Source organism: Struthio camelus, chromosome 10 (genome assembly GCF_040807025.1).
Source record: "Struthio camelus isolate bStrCam1 chromosome 10, bStrCam1.hap1, whole genome shotgun sequence".
In the NCBI taxonomy this organism is placed as follows: domain Eukaryota; kingdom Metazoa; phylum Chordata; class Aves; order Struthioniformes; family Struthionidae; genus Struthio; species Struthio camelus.
The window spans coordinates 6,037,054-6,055,279 of record NC_090951.1 but is presented as its reverse complement, the minus strand read 5'-3'; the positions used below and the strand labels follow the sequence as shown (position 1 = coordinate 6,055,279).

Genomic DNA, 18,226 nt, shown 5'->3' with positions numbered 1-18,226 from the left:
TGTGGCAACTTGAGGATTGTCTGTTTTGTCAAGTCTCTGGCAGTTCTAGTGTATCCTTCGTGTTGTCATCGGGAGTGGCATTTTAACTCTCGTCATCATTTCCTTGAACGTGTAGAGTTTCATCAAGCTGCCTCTGGGAATTTGGGAGGGTGAGTTTTTTCTAAAGACTACAATTTATAGTACAAAGCAGTCTGTATTCTAGTCATTTGTGGCAACATGGCTGTCGAAGAGGTAAGAGTTGTCTTGTGCTTATCCAGCTAGTCTGTTTACTAGACAATCAGTGAAATGGTTTGGACACTGCCAGGAGTAATGCAGGAGAATGCAGAAGAGCAGGTCATTTGTGTTTGGGCGGAAATGCTTTTAGGAGAATGGATATTCTCTGTAGGAGATTTTGAATTTGTTTTGGTGACAACTGAAGAGTGAAAACACAACATTTCACTATTCTTCAAGAAAGAATAAAAAGCCTGTGGATCAACTGAAATATTTCACTTTGACGGAATTAATTTTAATTTATGCTGAATTTGAATTCATCAATTAGTAGTGTAGAATAAAGTCGCTGTAGAATGATGTTTGGATGAGCTCTCTCTCTTCCTTTCTTAACAAGAACCTCTCTTTAAAAGGACTTCTAGCCTTGGGAACAGTACAGCAGCAGTTATCTGTTATTAGACTGAGGAATAAGATGTTTGCAAGAGGAGATGATGAAAAGAAAGATGCTCTGAAGTTTAAAAACTTATCTTTTAAAAAAAATCACAGTCACAATTTTTCATTGCTTCCACAGATTGAATTGGTTTAGATATATGAGTCTTCCTTTTCAATTAAAAAGTTTTAAGTACAGCTTTTTAGCAAACAGCAAAGGCAAAACTCAAGATATAAAGCAGCCCACTTGACAGTTGCATGTAGCAAGCACGTATCCTGGCCGTTTCTCCAGGGGCTTACTGTGGTGTCAATGCAACTCTCTTTCATTTTCTTGCAGAAAAAGATTTACAAGTACAAGAAGGTGCTCAGTAACCCCAGCCGCTGGGAGGTGGTGTTGAAAGAGATCAGGACGCTGGTGGACATGGCGCTGACATCTCCGCTTCAGGATGATTCTATTCACCAAGCACCACTGGAGATTGTCTCAAAACTGCTCTCAGAGGTATGATCTCAGCACTGTTCCCGCAAGCCAGTGTCACCTTGAGATGAGAAACAAAACAGTTAAAAGTTTGTGGATGGGTTTTCTTTTAACTTAGGTTTTCAGAATTCTTCGAGTATGCGCGTGACTCCTGCTGACTTGAGTGGAATTTGTACTTGCTGGGGAAAAAGAGAATTTGACCCATGTTATGTAGATTTCTAGAAACAAAACAAGATGCTATTTTTTTTCCTTGAGGCTCTTTTTCTTTTCCGATTATTCATGGTAAATTTATTAGGGGGTCTGATTCATGTCTTATCTCAAGTCAGTGGTAAAACTTCCCTTAGCCTTCATTGGCTTTTTTTGCATGATTGATCATCCTTGTACCAGGCCAGTAACATGTATATACCAAAACATTCATTATGCAGCTATTTTATTATTAGCAATTCTGCTAAAGAAAAATATTGTCCTTCTTCAGATATATCTATCCTTCTTTTTTGTGTCTATTTCAAATAGTTAACCTTCTGTGGACAGGAAATGCAATGCCAAGCAAGGTTGTCATGCCCAGTTCTGATATACAAAGACTTGTGATGAGCAAGGAAGTTGCTAGCTGCTTTTCTTTCAGTAAGCTAGGATCTTAGTGGTATAGAAAGTTATAACCCCTGAATGGATCAAGTTGCTGAGAAAGCCAAATGCAAAGTCTTCACTAGTGAAAAGTGATGTAGCATAGGTGACTTCTAGTACATTTCTTGACTTTTACTGTTCCATATTAGAAGAAGGAATTTCAGGAAAAATGCAGCGATTCGCTTACTACCAACCAACGGTATACAACACCACTGTAATCCTTTTATTGATTTTCTTAGAAACAGACAGGCTGACTTAAGAAAATGTTTTTTAAGAAACATAGCACTAGCTTTAATTTTCCAATTGACTGAGATCTGCTCTGGCATCTTGGTGTTTTTGTATGCTCAGCTTTCATGACTGAAGTGGCTTGAATCTGACAGTGCTGAGGAGAAAGTGAAGGCTTGCACAACCCCTCACAGCAAAGGATATGTCACCTTCTTTAAGAAAATGGTTTTAAGTTGATTCGTTTTGTTCTAAAACCAAGCAATTGCAATGCTGAGCCTTTCTTCTTGTGTCTGGTGGTAGCTAGGAGCATGCTAATAGATCAGCACTGAATACTTGTTGTTCATCAGTGTCTTTTGTTCCACCTTTTCAGAACAACAATTTAACCACTCAAGACCATGAGAGCATTATTGTGGTGAGTATCCTTATGTCAGAATCTGGGAACAAATTGGTATTGTTTGATAATACTTCTATTAATTCTTGTCTCTGCTCCACTGAAGTGGGGCAGATATGAAAGTATTTCCATCAGTGCTGATGAATCTAGGCAGGATCAAACCCATCTGGCTTATTACTTTTTGTGCGTTTTTGTTGTTCCTGTTTTCTTGTTTCATATATGAATAACATTAAAGCTTCCTCATCGGTATATATGAAGCAGCACAGCCTGTTTAGGGTTAGTCTTCTCTCAGAATGGCCTCCTTGCTGGGCTGCACAATACAATGCTCATATCTGCATGTGTACTTTAAATAGTCAAAAAACATCATTTCCAGATGTTGCCCTATAAAACTCCTAGGCTCAGCAGTTTCCTGGAGGGCTGATGCTACCATATACAGAGTGGCTCCATTGCTGTTGGTATGTGAGCAAGTGACTGTTTTTGTACGTGTGGATATGTGTATGTGTTACTACAGTTTAACCCTGTGTTTACGTGACTTACAAAGATATCCTCTTTAACTTTCGCCTTTATTGTGGAGGTTGCCTTTATTTAGACATAGAAATAAGTGAATGAAATGGCAGCTCTCTTCCCTATGCAACAAAATATAAAATCTCAACAATTTATCAGAGAGTGGAAATTGCTTCCCCATCATTGTAATTTAATTTCAGTCACTGGCAATTTCCAGGAGACTTTCCCAGTAATCTAATCTAGAACTTTACCACCACCTGATCATATCACATCTCTGTGAATCTTTCTGCAAAAGAACAAGGCAGAATGTAGCTGCCGGTAGGTGTGAATTGCGTTTGACTGCTGTTTAAGATACCATTTTAGCAGGAATCAGTCATTGAGATAAGTTCCTAAAGTGGCATTTACTTTTCTTTCAGATCTGCTGTAGTGTTTTTTTTTTTTTTTAACTTTAGTGCCAAGGTTGATTCAGCCTTCCATGTAAAACTGCTTGTTTTTAGGGGAAGGATTTTTTAATAAAAGATGTAAGGTAGCCCTGCTTTGGGCAGGGAAGTTGGAGCAGATGGCCTCCAAAGGTCCTTTCAGCCTGAATTATTCTGCGAGTCTCAGTGACTGCTGCTTCAATTGAAATCCTGCCCTTGTTTTTTCTGGGTTCTGCAGGTTGTACCCTGAGCATTAAGGGACAGTGGCTTCTGGACATTGAGAACTTACTGCTGTTACAGAACTAACCTGTGCTATTCTTAGGAAGCATAGCTATTACTGTGTATTTATGTCGTATCATAAAAGTACGCAATGATTTGCTGTCCAGATGGAACCGTATTTCCTTCTCTAGATCATGCTGGAACAGACCAATGTTACATCTCATTCCTTCCTGTTTAGGAAGGGGAAGCACACGTTGCCATAACTGGGCAACACAAGACAAGTTTCTCTTTTTAACCACAGAGCAAATAGGGAAAATACAGGCTTCTTTCATTCCGTCTCTCTTCCCCACTGACTGTATAGGCGGAGCCGTGATCTGCTTGACAGTGTCTGTTGTGGTTATTTCCTACATTGGGTAGGGACTGGACTGAAACAATAAAGCTTATTTTTCTTAGGCTGACAACCAGCCAGTTACATCTCTACTTCACTGATCCCCTGTCAGTTACTGGACAGATGTAAACACATGGTGATTTTGCAGTACATGACTGCTGTGGTTTGGCAGGTGTTATAGCAAACGCTCAAGAAGATGAATTCAAAGAAGATCTTTAGCTTATGTGTTGAATAGGTAGAGAAGATATTCTAGTCTCATTGGATTGTATTGCATTCTCCACCACTAAAAAACACGCACTGTTGCTGGACCACCACTAGAAGAAGAGTAAATAGTTGGAGACGAATGACAGAAAAATGCTGAACAGAAACTTCAGAACTGTTATGCGTAACCCAAACAGATCTTTGCCAATGTGCAGATGTTAAAATTCACATTAATCTCAACCTATTTGTGTGTGAAAGTGGCTGTTGTGAAACATGTTCATTTTGAGCAGGCTCATTTGGGCTGAAGTCCTTCAGGAGAAAAAAGGGAAAGCAAAAAACAAAACAGGCTGCCTAGTAAAACTGCAGATGCCATCCAGATAAAATATCTGGTGTTCAGTTGCTTAATACAAAATGTCCTGGCTGCTGTGTTTAAAGTCTTACTTTTAAGTGGGTACTGGGAATCCCTTTAGCTCAAGGTTGGAAAAGCCTGAAGGCACCATCACATAGAGAGAATACATTGTTCTGGTACCATTTTCTGATTTACAAAAGAAGTAACAACAACGTAAGTTCAATACTCTCTCAGTGACAGGTGACCTCTGATATATTTACTGAGCATGACCACATTGGTTTGCATCACAACACAGAAGGAACAGTTGATCTCCACTTTCACAATGTTAGATGCTTGATTTTGTTGAATAGGGTCCTTAAAGGTGATAGCAATGATATATCACTTTTGTTGAGTTATTTCTTGTAAAAGTGCCTATTTGGTATTGGCTGTATGTGAGCATGAACTTATTGTAAAAGACATGTGTGTGTTTGGTGTATTTCTATTTTTCATTTGGAGAGATATTATTACTGAATAGCAAGCCAGATTCATCTCTGCTATGTCTCATCTTAAAACAATAGATCTGATCTTGTTTTCACCTAAGCCATTATAAAAATTGTATTCCTTCACTGTCTTTTAGGGATTACACCGATGTAGTTAAAAATAAAATTTCCCAGAGGGTTCATAGCAAGGATGTGCTTGAGCCAAGCAAAACAAACACACACACAACCCACCTCTAATTGCTATGTTAACACTTTTATTGTTCTTTTTAAAAAGTAAAATGAGCTTTTTCTTCCCTAAATCCAGTCGCAGTCGTCTTAATTAGAATTTTTTCTCTCTCTTTTTTCTTTCTTTCTTTTTTATTTTTTTAAGGCAATTGCACCTTTGCTGGAAAACAACCATCCTCCTCCTGACCTCTGTGAATTCTTCTGCAAGGTATCAGAACAGACTTGCCTTCTGAAATCTCAGTAGTTGCATATGAATTTAGTTCTTTGAGATTTTTTCCCTTGAACTCCTTACCTCATGCCCAAATTGATCTCAGTTTTTGGTCAACAACTCATAGCACCATTAGGATAAATAGATCCATATTCTTATTAGATCAGACTGCATAGTACTAATACTCTGTGACAGTTAAAATCTTCAGAGTCCCATATCCCATTGTGGGTAGATGTGCTACTACATGTTCCATTTTGCTAATGTAAAAATCATTCCAGTCAGTGGTTTCATATCAGTTGGTGATGAGATACATAATCTACTCTGAAGGGGAATGTGGGTCTACTCAGCCGTAGTGGTATCATGTGTTTAGGTAATGGCAGTGGGGAGATTATATGGACCCCTCCTCTTTCCTTGTAAATATATGCTTATGCTACATTTTGCATCTTTTCTACAAAGTACAGAGTACTTCAGATTGCAGAACTTCTGGATTTGAAAATACTACTTTTCTTCTAAGTCTATTTGGGTTTCAGTTTCAAGTCTGCTTAAATCTGCTTACCAGTACATTTGCCAAACAGTCTGGATGTTGTTTATAATTCCCATCTAGAGTTATTCATCATTAGCTTTTTCCTACTGAAATTTCAGAAACTCCTCTGACTGTTTCCTGCATTTTTATAAGCTATTCTTGCATCCATTTCTAGCCTCAGACTCTGATACCTCCAAGAAACTGTATTGACCCACCAGCCTTTCATCCTCAAAACTGGATAGACCCTTTTATTTCTACTTTTTTCCTTTGATTTCCATCAGAGATGGGTACTTCATTGTCTTTAAAGGTGTGGGATGGGCTATGTTCAGTTGCAGCAAGGGAAATTGTGATCATAGGTTGTGGAATCTCCCTCCTGAGTGATACTCAACGGACGAGGCCCTGAGTCAGTTAATGTAACTTCAAAATTGGCCCTGCTTTGAGTCGGGGGTTGGAGGAAATGGCCTCCAAAGTTCCTTTCCAATCTAAATTACTGTGATCGATACATTACGGCTGTATTGATGGGAGAGTGGCATCACACAGTTGTAGCTACATATCTGTTCATCCCCAACCCCTTTACCCTTAAACCTGTTGGCCAGTTTCAACCAAATTTGATAGAAGAGGTGCAAGTCTCAAAAATACGACGTTCCATTCCAGTGAGCTTTGTGAAGAATGGGCTGTTGGGAAAGGAACTCCAGTAGTTCATGAGCTCCCATTGTAGTCTGTTATTACATGCCAGCAAGTCCATAGGAGAGAGCACTGTTCCAAGTATCTCGGCCCCTGAGAAAGCTTACTTAAAGATCTTATTAATCTTAAAGTAATCCATGCACAGGGTGTGAAGCCAGAGGAGACCCATCTTCATAATGTCTGCAGCTCACAAAATGACTTATTGCTCATTACAGCACTGCCGAGAGCGTCCTCGGTCGATGGTTGTCATAGAGGTGTTCACCCCGGTGGTACAGAGAATTCTCAAACACAACATGGTGAGTATCTGTGTTACGGGAACTTGGTCAGTTTGGAAATTTTTTTATTGTGATACCTTGTGTATTTAGCAGCTGCTCTTTTGCCTGTAATGCACAAAGCATTGTGATATTTAAGCTCCCCAATTGTGAATGCTGCAAGTAACGACGTGTCCCTTTGTAGCTGCGGAACTGTAAAATCTCAAAGGGATTTTCGAAAGTGTCTGAGCGAAGCTATGGTTTAAGGAGCATTTCTTTAGGCAGCAGCACCAGCTTATGCAGCTCCAGCTCTCTCCTGCATGGCCCTTTACTCCTAGTTTACTTCCCTCATGCCATCCTTGTAGTTACAACCTGAATCTGGTTAAAAACCAATTCAGTAACAAAATCAGAACAGATACCACCAGCTGTCCTGAATTCCATTTTTCTTTAGACTCACGTTGAGTTCTTACTGAAGTTTCCTGACTTGCCTTATGTTTTTCTGCTGTTATCCTTCTTTTCTTTCCAGGATCATTAACTCTCATGTTTCATGATCGTTTTCACCCAAGCTGCCTTCCCTCATCCCTTTGCCAGTCAATTCCTTGCTAGTGGTTGGAATAAACGCTAAAATAGTGCCCTGCCAACTTTGCTTTCCCCACCTTGTATACCAGTTTTTCTCCCCCTTGCTTCTGAAGAAATCCTTAGATGATGTGTATTCCTTTCCTAGGAGAGGTCTGGGTGTTTGCAAGCCCTCCGTTCTTTGAGGCATACAGAATTTCCAGCTGCAGTTTGTAATTTGCACAAAGAGATTTTGCTTCACAAAGCTGTGGGAAGCAGTAACAAATAAATATTATATTTAAGGCAACTACTTGTCTGTGATCTCAGGGATGGGTCTTTTACCTCTGTAAATACACAATCAACAACTTTTCCACTAACTGGTGTAATTTTAGAGACTGTGCACTGTACTCCTGTGTACAGCATGAATTTCGTATTTCTTATTTTTACAACAGTATTATTATTTATCTCCTAGAATTTGCAGAACTAGCTAGAAAGCCTAAGATGGCTAAAAGGTCGTATTCCTGGCTCTGTGCCTGTACTCTCCAGACATGTAAACATCTTCGAATATTCTGTAGTGTTCAATGAAATATTCTGTAAATGTTATTCTTGGATTCCAGACTGATTTTTTTTTTTAAGAATCCAGAGCTCTTGAGGGGTCTCAAATAAAATTTAAATGCATAGTGTAATGCTTGTGTTTGGTTAGCTTCAGAGAATTGGGTATATTTACCATACTTAACATTTGCAGATTGAAAATCAACATGTCTATACCACAGTGTGTAGTCAGAGAATTTACGGTGTCATATATTAATTGGAGTGGATTTGGGTACTTTACTGCTCTCCAGGGAATTCTCTACTGAATAGCCTTTTTGAGAGAGAGAGAGAGAGAGAGCGCGTGTGTGTGTGTGTGTGTATTTATATGTATGCACACACACACACACACACACACACACACAGAGTTAGTTATCTTTCAGGAGGACAGTGTTGTTGGCAGTAAACTTCATAACCTTAGGAGGCCACGTGCAATTCAGTGTGCTCAGAGCAGGAACCCTAGCTTTCTATTCCTGCCTGTACCATTAATTTGCTCTGTGACCTTGGGTAAGTTCATGACTTTAAGTTCTGTTCCACAGTTTCCCACCTCTGAAATGGGACTACTTCATTTATCTATCATTTTGAAAATTCAAAATTATTGGTTAGCTTTTTATATTACTGATTCTACTGGGTACCTGCAAGCCTGGATGCTGTTGTATGCTGAGTTGTTCCAAGAGTGCTCAGCACCCTCTCAGTACTGTTTGATCTCAAGACAAACTCAGCTGTTTGTAGGCTCAGCCTAAATATTTGAATATAGGCACTGTTGCTCTATTTTTAGGAGCAAAGAGTATAGGTTGTGTGTATTATTTTGTAACTGGTATGGTAACAGGGTGTCACACTATTTTTAGAGAGGTATTTTATTTTAAAGCAGCCTGGTCAGCAATAACATCCTCTTTATGATTTCTTAGGCTTTTGATGTCATTTCAGTTAGGATGCTTAGAGAAGAATTTCATCAAAAAAGGCCTGTGACCACATAAGCAAGGAGTTTTCATGAAGTTAAACAGCACCAAATGGTATATGAAGCACATGCAGTCTCATGCGATATGTGCATCTGCCAGAAGGAGATGTTAGATGTTCAATGATTTTAAATTGCAATACCAGCTGTGGAATTGCCAAAAGTCCCTTTGTTGGGTGAAGTTACCAGGTAGCCATTCAGTACTAGCAAAGAATGACGCTTAGACGTGAAGAGGACATTGTTCTGCCTAGGGTTGTGTTCATGTTTTCAGTAATCTCTCCAGCTGTAAAACCTATGAGAAGTTAAGATAAGATAACTTGTGCTATAGAAGATTTCAGTGCTTCGGGAATGTATCTTCCCTTTTACATTCCCCCAGTTTGTTACCCTTTCCAGCATTTCTTTTAAGACTTCGGTTTCCATTTATTTATTCGGGATGACTCTTCTTCTAAAGCCAGCTGCTTGAGGGATGACTGGGAAGGCTTGTTTCTACTCAGTGGGCCTTGCTCACCACTTGGTAATTTAATTTTTCAGTTCTGTAGTGCCTGTATAATAAGGTTACACCTGTGCAAATTTGAATAAATGTGCTGTGGAATAACACTCACCAGCAGATAGAAGATTTTACTGTTTTCACATCTCAAAATAGCAGCTGATCTGAGGAGATGCAGGATTACAGTCAGCAAGTATTTTTCCTACTGCCTGGTAGGAAGTAAACAACTGTTGAGTTCACCTGTCAAATTTTTGGTGACAGGTTGATTTAACCTTGTACTCAAGGAATCTTGAGTACAAATCCCTAGAGAAAGAACTGATCTATGTTTTTGTACTTGATCACTTATTGATCACATGTCAAAAAAAGATTGGTTTTCTCGAAAAGCAGAATAGATATGATGTGAAAAGTTAAAAGTAAACATTCACACTTGAGCGGCACTTCTAAAAACTACAGCTATGAATGCGAGAAAAAAATGTAAAGCAACAACAAAATGTATTTCAAAATGAGGGTATGAAATGAGGAGTACGGAAGAAATGGTATAAGTGCAGACGGGAATTTATGCACTCTTTTTGCATTAAATGTCTTTTGTTTCGAATGTGGGTCTGGGGGGGAGGGAGGAAAATTGGAAAACATGCCATTGTTAATAGTAGCATGTTACTTCAGCATGCGGTGATACTGTTCTCCAGAAGCTGTCAGCATAATAATGAAGTGAATTCAGTTGTGTTTGGTTTGATTTCTGTTGAAAATGCACTGTATGTTGCAGGCGCATTTCACCATCTTCACCAAGTCTCTCCTTTTTGGACAGGATTTTGGGAAATGCCCTCGGTTGCGTCTGTTTACTCAGGAGTATATTCTGGCTCTGAATGAGCTGAATGCTGGAATGGAGGTGGTGAAGAAGTTTATTCATAGGTTGGTTATGTTTGCTATGAAGTATCTGCAATCCTATGTACATGCTTTCCTGTGATACTTCTCTCAGCCCTGCTCATCTCTTTACTAGCTGTTGTAGGTGGTGGGTTTTGGTACTGGCAAACAGTAAAAAACTGAACAGAGACTATGAGGGAATGTTGCTGAAATCTTTTTTTAGCTCATTCTCAAATATGGCTGGCGCGTCCTGCCTATTTACATGAGGGAGGTGGATGGATGTTGCTGTGTGTACGTTCCTTTTAAGCAGTTAGAATCTAAGTCTCCACAGAGAGATTCCTGTTAATTTCAGGCCACGTAGTGCTCAGTCGTGTTTGAGATTTCGTGGAGACTATGTAGAGAAGCAGCATAAAAAAAACTAAGGACGCAGCTTAATCCTATTCTGAAATAGGGCTATTTGGTGGGGATTTATAGGGTTAAATCAACTCTCTGTTTTGGCCCTCCTTGAAGATTCCCCAAGGCTGTCTATCCTGTTCTGGCACCCCATTCTGTCTGACTGCTTTTGCCCGCAGAAATTTTCATCACAATGATGTCATCTTGGTTTTTGTTTTTCAGCATGCATGGTCCAACTGGACAATGCCCCCATCCCAGGGTCCTGCCAAATCTTGTAGCTGTCTGCTTAGCAGCCATTTATTCGTGTTACGAGGAATTTATCAACAGGTCAGTATGAATTCTCAGCTGACCACATGTTACTCACTTCTAAACCCGTGGTGTCAGAGAGTCTTTATTCAGGCTGTAAACAAGATCTCTGTGTGCATGGGTATGGGTATGTGAGCATGTATTCATTCTCACTCTGCTCATTGCTAGCATTACATTTCGGTGTTCTGTTCAGTTACATGTGTGTTTTTGTAGACCTGTGACTGTATTTGTTAAGCTGTGTGTGTTTGTAAATCTGAAGGACAAGAGGATGTTGAATTTTTGATCACTTGAACTCACTGTGGCATGTTGTGAGGGATCAAGTATGGCATATCATTACTGCACGTCTTTGACTCCCATGCGTGTAACTTAGGACAGTGCTGGTGAAATGCGGAGCTGGGGAGCTCAGCAGTTCCCGCTACAAAAGTACTGCAACACTTACTGTTACTACAGTAACTTCCAGGATGAACCTCAACACCCAGCTGCATGCTGATTTTGGCTACCATTGAGATGCTCTTCTGAGACAGGCTGCAGCCATAACTAGCCTTTTTAGAACAGAAGAAGGTGAGAAAGCTCCACAAGAGCTCTGTCTCTGAGAGTTAAGCACTAACTACTCAGAACAGTGTCAGTTTTGATCCCTTTCTGGCACAGGAAGTGTGTGTATGTGTAAAGCAAGGGGAAGGATGAAATTTTGAGGAAGGGATTGTGTTTAAAACCCAGTATATCTACAGCTTTGAAGATGAGCTAGTTTCATTATGTTGTCTCAGTTATTGTGGAAAATTTGATTCCTGACTTGCTGCAAAATAGATGCTACAGTCCTTGATACATGAGCCAGTTTCCAGTAGGTGCTGAGGGTTCCCCTCTGCTTTGTTTCCTGTTTGTTTAAGCCTATCTGACTTTCCTCATGATGGGGCACGGACAGTGGCTGCTTAGCGTCCAACAAAAATTCCAGACGTGAGGACTGCAGACAAATGTCTGGGCATGTACTGTATCCAGATGCATACTTGGGCATGGATCCTATTACAGCTTTACACAAGTTAGATGGGAAAGTTCACCTTTATACTAAACTGGCATGTCAATTAGACTGATGAAAAGCTAAAATCTTTGCAGAGTAAGGCCTGCAGAACAGTCCTCCTAGAGGCATGTAATATTTTTAACTGAACCAATAATCAGATTACATGGGAGAAAGTAGTTCAGTGGGCTGAGGTGAAATACAGTGGGAAATTGCAAAAGATCTTGGCTTCTCAGCGTTGTACTCTCTCTCCCGCTTTCTGCTCTTATGTCTGGCTATTGAAATTATTTGTTTATTTTTAAAATTCAGTCGAGACAATTCGCCAAGCCTGAAGGAAATTCGAAACGGCTGCCAGCAGCAATGTGACCGAAAGCCTAATCTCCCCCTCCGCCTTCTTCACACGAGTCCTGACCTGGTCTCTCAAGAGGCCACCTTGACTGAATCCCGGCTCAAACCAGTCATTGTCACTTCAAATGAGATTCACGTGGAAGTAGAGCGCAACAACACAGCAAATCAGAAGATGACAGCTAATGTTGGCAATGACAGCGAGCCCAACCTGATTGACTGCTTGATGGTCAGTCCTACCTGCAGCACCATGAGCATTGAGCTGAGTACCCAGGCAGACAGGATCCTTGGCTGCTATGTTGAAATACTCAAGATGCTGTGAGTAGCTATTTTAACATATTTTTGAATAATGTCATCTTAACAATGGGCTTTTCCCATAGGCCTGTCTTCTCCAACATCTGTGGCCAGCAAGATGTGCAAACACATGGTTATAAATCTAACTCCATCGCTAGAGTCCCGCCTCTGAAAGAGACATCTGGCACTGCTAATATATTCTAAAAATAGTGTTAGGAAGGTGAAAACAGAAAGCTCATTTGTACAGTGAGCCTCAGGCACATTACAGAAGATGGGATATTGTTGCTATTGGTTTCTGTTTTGCTGTTAGCCACTGAAGAAAACCCATGTGTCTCCTCCAGAGCTCTTGGGATTGCCCAAGACAAAGCTGTGAAAGACATATCTCTTCTAGGCTTATAGCTTGTGCAAGGATAAGCAGTTCCGCTCCTCTGACTTCAGCAGGAATTGGATGAGGTCAATGTCTCGCACTTAGATGTTCTCCCTTCGCATGTTTGATCCTGGAAGTTTTATGACTTATTCAGATTTATAGTATATCCTCCATTTTTTGACCAGCCCCTTTGGTACAGTGAAACCTGTATTAGTAAGTGAATACTCAAACCGCCTTGACACAATGATGGCTGAGTAGCCATGGTTTCTTGGAAGGCAAATCCTATGGAATGAATACGTCTTCAAGAGGAGTATAAAATAAAAAGTTATTTGGGAAAAGCTCATTTGTCACCTGGATAAATAAATGAAATGAAGGAGAAAACAGAAAAGGTGGACTGCAGAATAGAAGTTTATAGTGGAACATACATTCATAAAGTGTGGTAAAATAAACCAAAATAACTTTGTTGGTTTTGAAAGCCAGCTTTGCTACTGAGTTGCAGTATGTCCATGTGCAAATTGTGATATTTGTACATTAGTTATTTTTTAACAATGCAGGACTTAAATAATTGAAATCTTTTTATATTATGAGACACAGTGTATGAATCTTGGACTCTGTTATAAATCATGAGCACTGGCTGCACTGAAGTTAAATGCAAATCTAAGTGTGCACTTTCTAGGAACTAAATGAAGTCCAGTGGCCATTATGGAGGATTTTGTGGAAGTTTTGTCTCGCATTTTCTGTGTTTTCAAAGTGCATAGTACCAATTTCAACATATCCTTTCACTCACTGCTGAGCTGGCTTGCAAATGCATACATAAGTACACACTCAAAATTGGAGGTAAGACATTTTCTAGCCCGGAACTGAATCTAAAATACTGTTCCCATTAGATCCTTGAGCAGGAAGTTGCTGAAGGGTAATTTTTTTCCCCATAGCCTAGCTTCTCTGCCTTTAAAAATGTTTGCATTAGAACAGCACAACACCTGACTTTGCTTTATCTGATAGCTCCTAAGTCTTTGTGCGCCCAGGTGCTGCATTAAAAACATTATGTATTTATTCCGTTCCTCTTAATTCTTGATGTTTTCCATAAACACCATGAACTGTCTTGCAGTCCCAGTGCAGGCTTGGATGCTGACTCATTAAGCATTGACAGTTTTGGTTTCAACATGCTGCTGACACGCACTTATAAGCAAATTCACGAACAGGCATGTTCTTCCTCCCAGTCTCTCCAAATTTTAGAAGATCAGAATGCCAGGGCTTCATTCCCGTATAATATCATGCACAAAGAACTCTAATTTCACTTGTGATTGCTTTCTTTTTCTAATCAAGCTTTATAATAGCTACAGTGAAACTGGGAACGCAGGCTATAGGTGTGGAGCAACTTTGAATCCTTTTGCAGCTTGTACAATGGTAATTCTGAAGAGTGAAACCCATGGGACGTGTGTAGTCCATGACCAAAGGTACTACAGAATTGGTGCAACTATCCTCAGATTGCCTTACCAGTGAGTCCACATCCTCCTTGAGAAATCACCACCTATACGAAATGAGAATATAGGACAGTTTGAGACAGAGCCATGGCTGGTATAAACTGTCATAGCTCCACTGACTTGGATTCCCTTCCCGTCCCTTGTTTTTTCTTGGACCTAAAGCATTGATGTAGAAATGGATTCTCTTCTTGATTCTGCCCTTGGCCTACTGGGCAATCTTAGACAAATTGCTTCTTCTCTTTGTGCATCCCTTTCCTTATCTGTAAAGTTGAGTAATGATACTGGACCTCACTGTAATTAACTCTGAGACCAGTGACTGAAAGGCACTATGGAAGGGCTAGTAATCGCTAACAAAAATGCTAGAGAGTGCTTGTTCGTGGTGCTGATTTTTTTTCCCCTAAACTCTTCCTGAACAAAGACTTTCTGATGCACTAAAAGCTGTAAGTATACTTTGAAAAACAGAGAACATGAAGAAAGGGAGTTGAAGAACATGCCAGTAGGAAGAAAGCACTCATTTTAAAACAGCTATCTAGGAGCAGAGCTCTCAGCAGGTGGTCACTAGAATAACATGGTAAGCGAAACATAAATAAGTTGGTTAGCATTGAATTTAATTGTTCTTTTAGGTGTCTGACTTGTTATCATCATCAAAACAAGACAGGCACCAGCAATGATATCTTTTTTACATAATTAACTTAGGGCAGCAGGGAGTAATTTATTTAGACAATTTTTAATTATTCAAGTCTAGCAAATAAGAATTCTTAAAGATATTTTCAGCAGAGGACATTTATTGTTCCCCTAACTCCTACACAATACATACTTTTGAATAAAAAGCCTCTAATATTGATTAAAGTGTAACGGCAATTACTTAGTAATCACTGTAATACCTCACATTCTGCATGGAAGGCAAAACGTGTGGATTGGAAAATTCAGCTCTAAGAAAGTTCTGCTGTGTGGCTGTTGTCGTAGAACTAAGAATAACTGTGACCCTTTTTCTAATGTAGTTGAGTAACAAAACACAATTATTGCATACTAAAGGAAAACATAAATTCATAGTTTTAAAGATGTTGGCAGATGGTCAACAGTCTGGACAGATTTTAAAGGAGACACAAACTCTAGTGGAGCATGCTATTTTTTCCTGCCTTCAGAGATGGATCAGACTTTTGTGTCAATATTCTCTAATCCATTCCGGACTCTGATGAGGCTATCGATGCCAGTCGATGCCTCTTGAATGCTGCAAGTCTTAAACTGGTACTTAGAAAATATGCTAAGTTAATTGAAATCTTTCTGTTCAGCATAATAAATTAAAGGATCTGAGAGCTATTTAGCACTAGTCAGCTCCTACTTGCCTGTTAATATTTCCATGCGTTAGAGAATTTCTTGTACAGTCAAACTTGTGCTCATACAGCAGAACTATGTTCAGAGAAATTTACAGTAAATTGGGCTTTATTTCCATTTCCTTGGACTGATTCATTTCAAAACCTGCTCGTAACCTGACGGATCCCATTTGTTCCCCTGGCACAACCCTGCATATATGGGACGGAGTTATGATCTACAAATTATGTCTGTGGTAAAATCCCGATTGACAAATAGCAAACTATTTGAGTAGTAGCAAACTATTTGCAAGAGTAGACACCTTTTAGGGAGGCAGTGGCTGTGTTGTTAAATCTTAAGCTGTCATCCTTCCTCTATGTTATTTTTTCTTGCTGTGGATGCCTGCAGTGGGCTCCTTCCAAATAGAAAAAGCCCAAATACTTACACCACCGTGTGGGGCTGCGTGTGGCTATAATAGAGTTGGCTGCTTTAGGCAAACTCGCATAGCTGTTTCCGTATGATACCGTGTCATCTGTGAACAGTAGAGGCCTTTGCTCTCCTGAGCTGCCCGTCTAGGACCTTTCCACGGCCTTTCAACAGTGCTAAATTTGCTGCTTTTGAAAAACAAACAAACCCAGCTCAAAACAAGGCTGAACATGAAAAGACACCTAGCTCTTTCACAGATAGCAGGTTTGTGGCTTATCTGAGAGAAAGTCTTAGAGGGCCATTTCTCATGGGCACCCTGCCCTAAAGCCCAGAGCTAAATGTAGTGCAGCGTCATTTAAAGGAGTTGGACCTAGAGAGAGGGAAAGAAAGGGAAAAAAGGGAAAGGAATAAGTTTGTGAGGGTTGGCCATCTTTTTATTATCTGATAATAGAGGAGTTTTTTTAAAGGTTTTGATCTTATCAAGCTGCTTGGTCTAGAGAAACAAGCTACTTTAAAGTAGTTGCTTCCTATCTCTTTACTATTCTCCTCCCCCCCCCCCCACCCCCCTAAAAAAGACTTGGGGCTTGCAGTCTCTCAATGGTAAGACCAACAGCTTTCCAAACACAAATGTCCACCAGAGCTTCCCCTGCCTCCTCTGCATTCCCCAATAGGTCAGTAGCATACTCTGCATATTCCAAGTGGATTCTCTTATGTCATGTTTATCAGGGTTGCCCTGGGCTGCTAATATGTTTTGGATTGTTTGTGCCACACATGACATATGGGCAGGTTTTCATTTTGCTGAAAGGTGATCCCTGGGAAGGAAAATGTATTATGTCAACAGGCCAGTAGCAACGATGGCCCAAAGGCAAATACGGTGTAGTCGGGGATTATTTAATTATTATGGTTGGCTAATATACTGGCCAATCCCCTAGAAAGGTTTCTCGGTAAGTAAAGTTGTTTGCAATAGCAGATGACTGCTCTGACAGCCTTCACATGGTTAGCGCCCTGACACTTAACGTAGCACTCATTTCCCATGAACTCGTAGATTGGACTGCAGGTTAACCACGGTGCTGCCGACGGCAGTTCTCACTTCAGATTCCAAACCATGCAAAAACCATCGACAGTGAGTACCCTGGGGAATATTTCTCCTCCTCTGTTTTTATAAGGCCAGTTCTGGAATTTAAGTTTTGTGATTAGCATGAGTGTTCAGCTCAGCACTCTTTAAAGAGCTCCAAAGAGAAATTTGTCATAGGCCCTTTTCAAAGTTCCTCCTGTAACTCTGTGCGCTGTCCTTCTCCTGGCATGGCCTCTTTGTCTGGCCCGTTGCAGTGGTTGTTAACTGCAGCCAGAACTAACCCGTCTCCCTTTCTTTCCCTGCTTCAAACACTTCTATCTTGTGTTAGAGCTCTGAATGGACTGAAAAAAACGTCAGCTGTTTGAAATGAAAGAAGAGTGCAGAGAACTAAGATGAGACAGGGAGAGAGAATGCTTTTGAAGAGGGAATAGGTGGGAGGAGGAGAAACACCGTAGGCTTTTAATAAGTAGTTTAGTTTTATTCTTGTGCTATGTTTGTTTCATATTTCCTAGCTCAGACTGAAGGGATTACAGGTTGTGTAGATTTTACGTTCAGGTCCCAGTCATGTGTCCAAATTCTGTATATTTCATACACAAAGATATTCTTCCTTTCTCCTTCTTCTAGGAGAACACTGCCCTCTCACAGACCTTACTTTGCAAATGGATGCAGTGCCTAACCCCCTAGTCTTAAGGAAAAAAGTGAGAGTGATAATGTCCAATTCGGTCTGCAGTACCTCACTCAGGGTTACTCTATTACAAAGCAGCTTTTTTCTTCCTCTCACAATTTCCTTTGAAGACCAGCTGTGAAAAATTCGTTGGTTCACATTATTACTAATCACAATTCTACAGATTGCTCAAGGAGGAATTTTAGTGGTATAAAACTTAACCTGAGATGTCACGGGAACTAAGCCTCAAAGTGGGTCTCAGCTTTTAAGCTTTTGCAAGGAAAGATTAGTAGGTGCTTTATCTCATC

General features: G+C 40.2%; 1 protein-coding gene across 6 annotated transcripts in view; it reads left to right on the top strand.

Annotated features, from left to right (window-relative positions):
• CMIP (c-Maf inducing protein) overlaps positions 1-18,226 on the top strand; it is a 140,367-nt gene that overhangs the window by 101,198 nt on the left and 20,943 nt on the right. For all 6 annotated transcript variants that reach the window (XR_011143295.1, XR_011143294.1, XM_068956042.1 and 3 more), the window contains exons 4-10: positions 974-1,135; positions 2,328-2,369; positions 5,278-5,340; positions 6,763-6,843; positions 10,189-10,292; positions 10,860-10,964; positions 12,262-12,615. Coding sequence is in view for 4 of the 6 variants with exons in the window: in XM_068956042.1 (XP_068812143.1) it covers positions 974-1,135; positions 2,328-2,369; positions 5,278-5,340; positions 6,763-6,843; positions 10,189-10,292; positions 10,860-10,964; positions 12,262-12,615 (911 nt within the window). In the remaining 2 variants the exon portion in view is untranslated. The remainder of the gene's footprint in view (positions 1-973; positions 1,136-2,327; positions 2,370-5,277; positions 5,341-6,762; positions 6,844-10,188; positions 10,293-10,859; positions 10,965-12,261; positions 12,616-18,226) is intronic.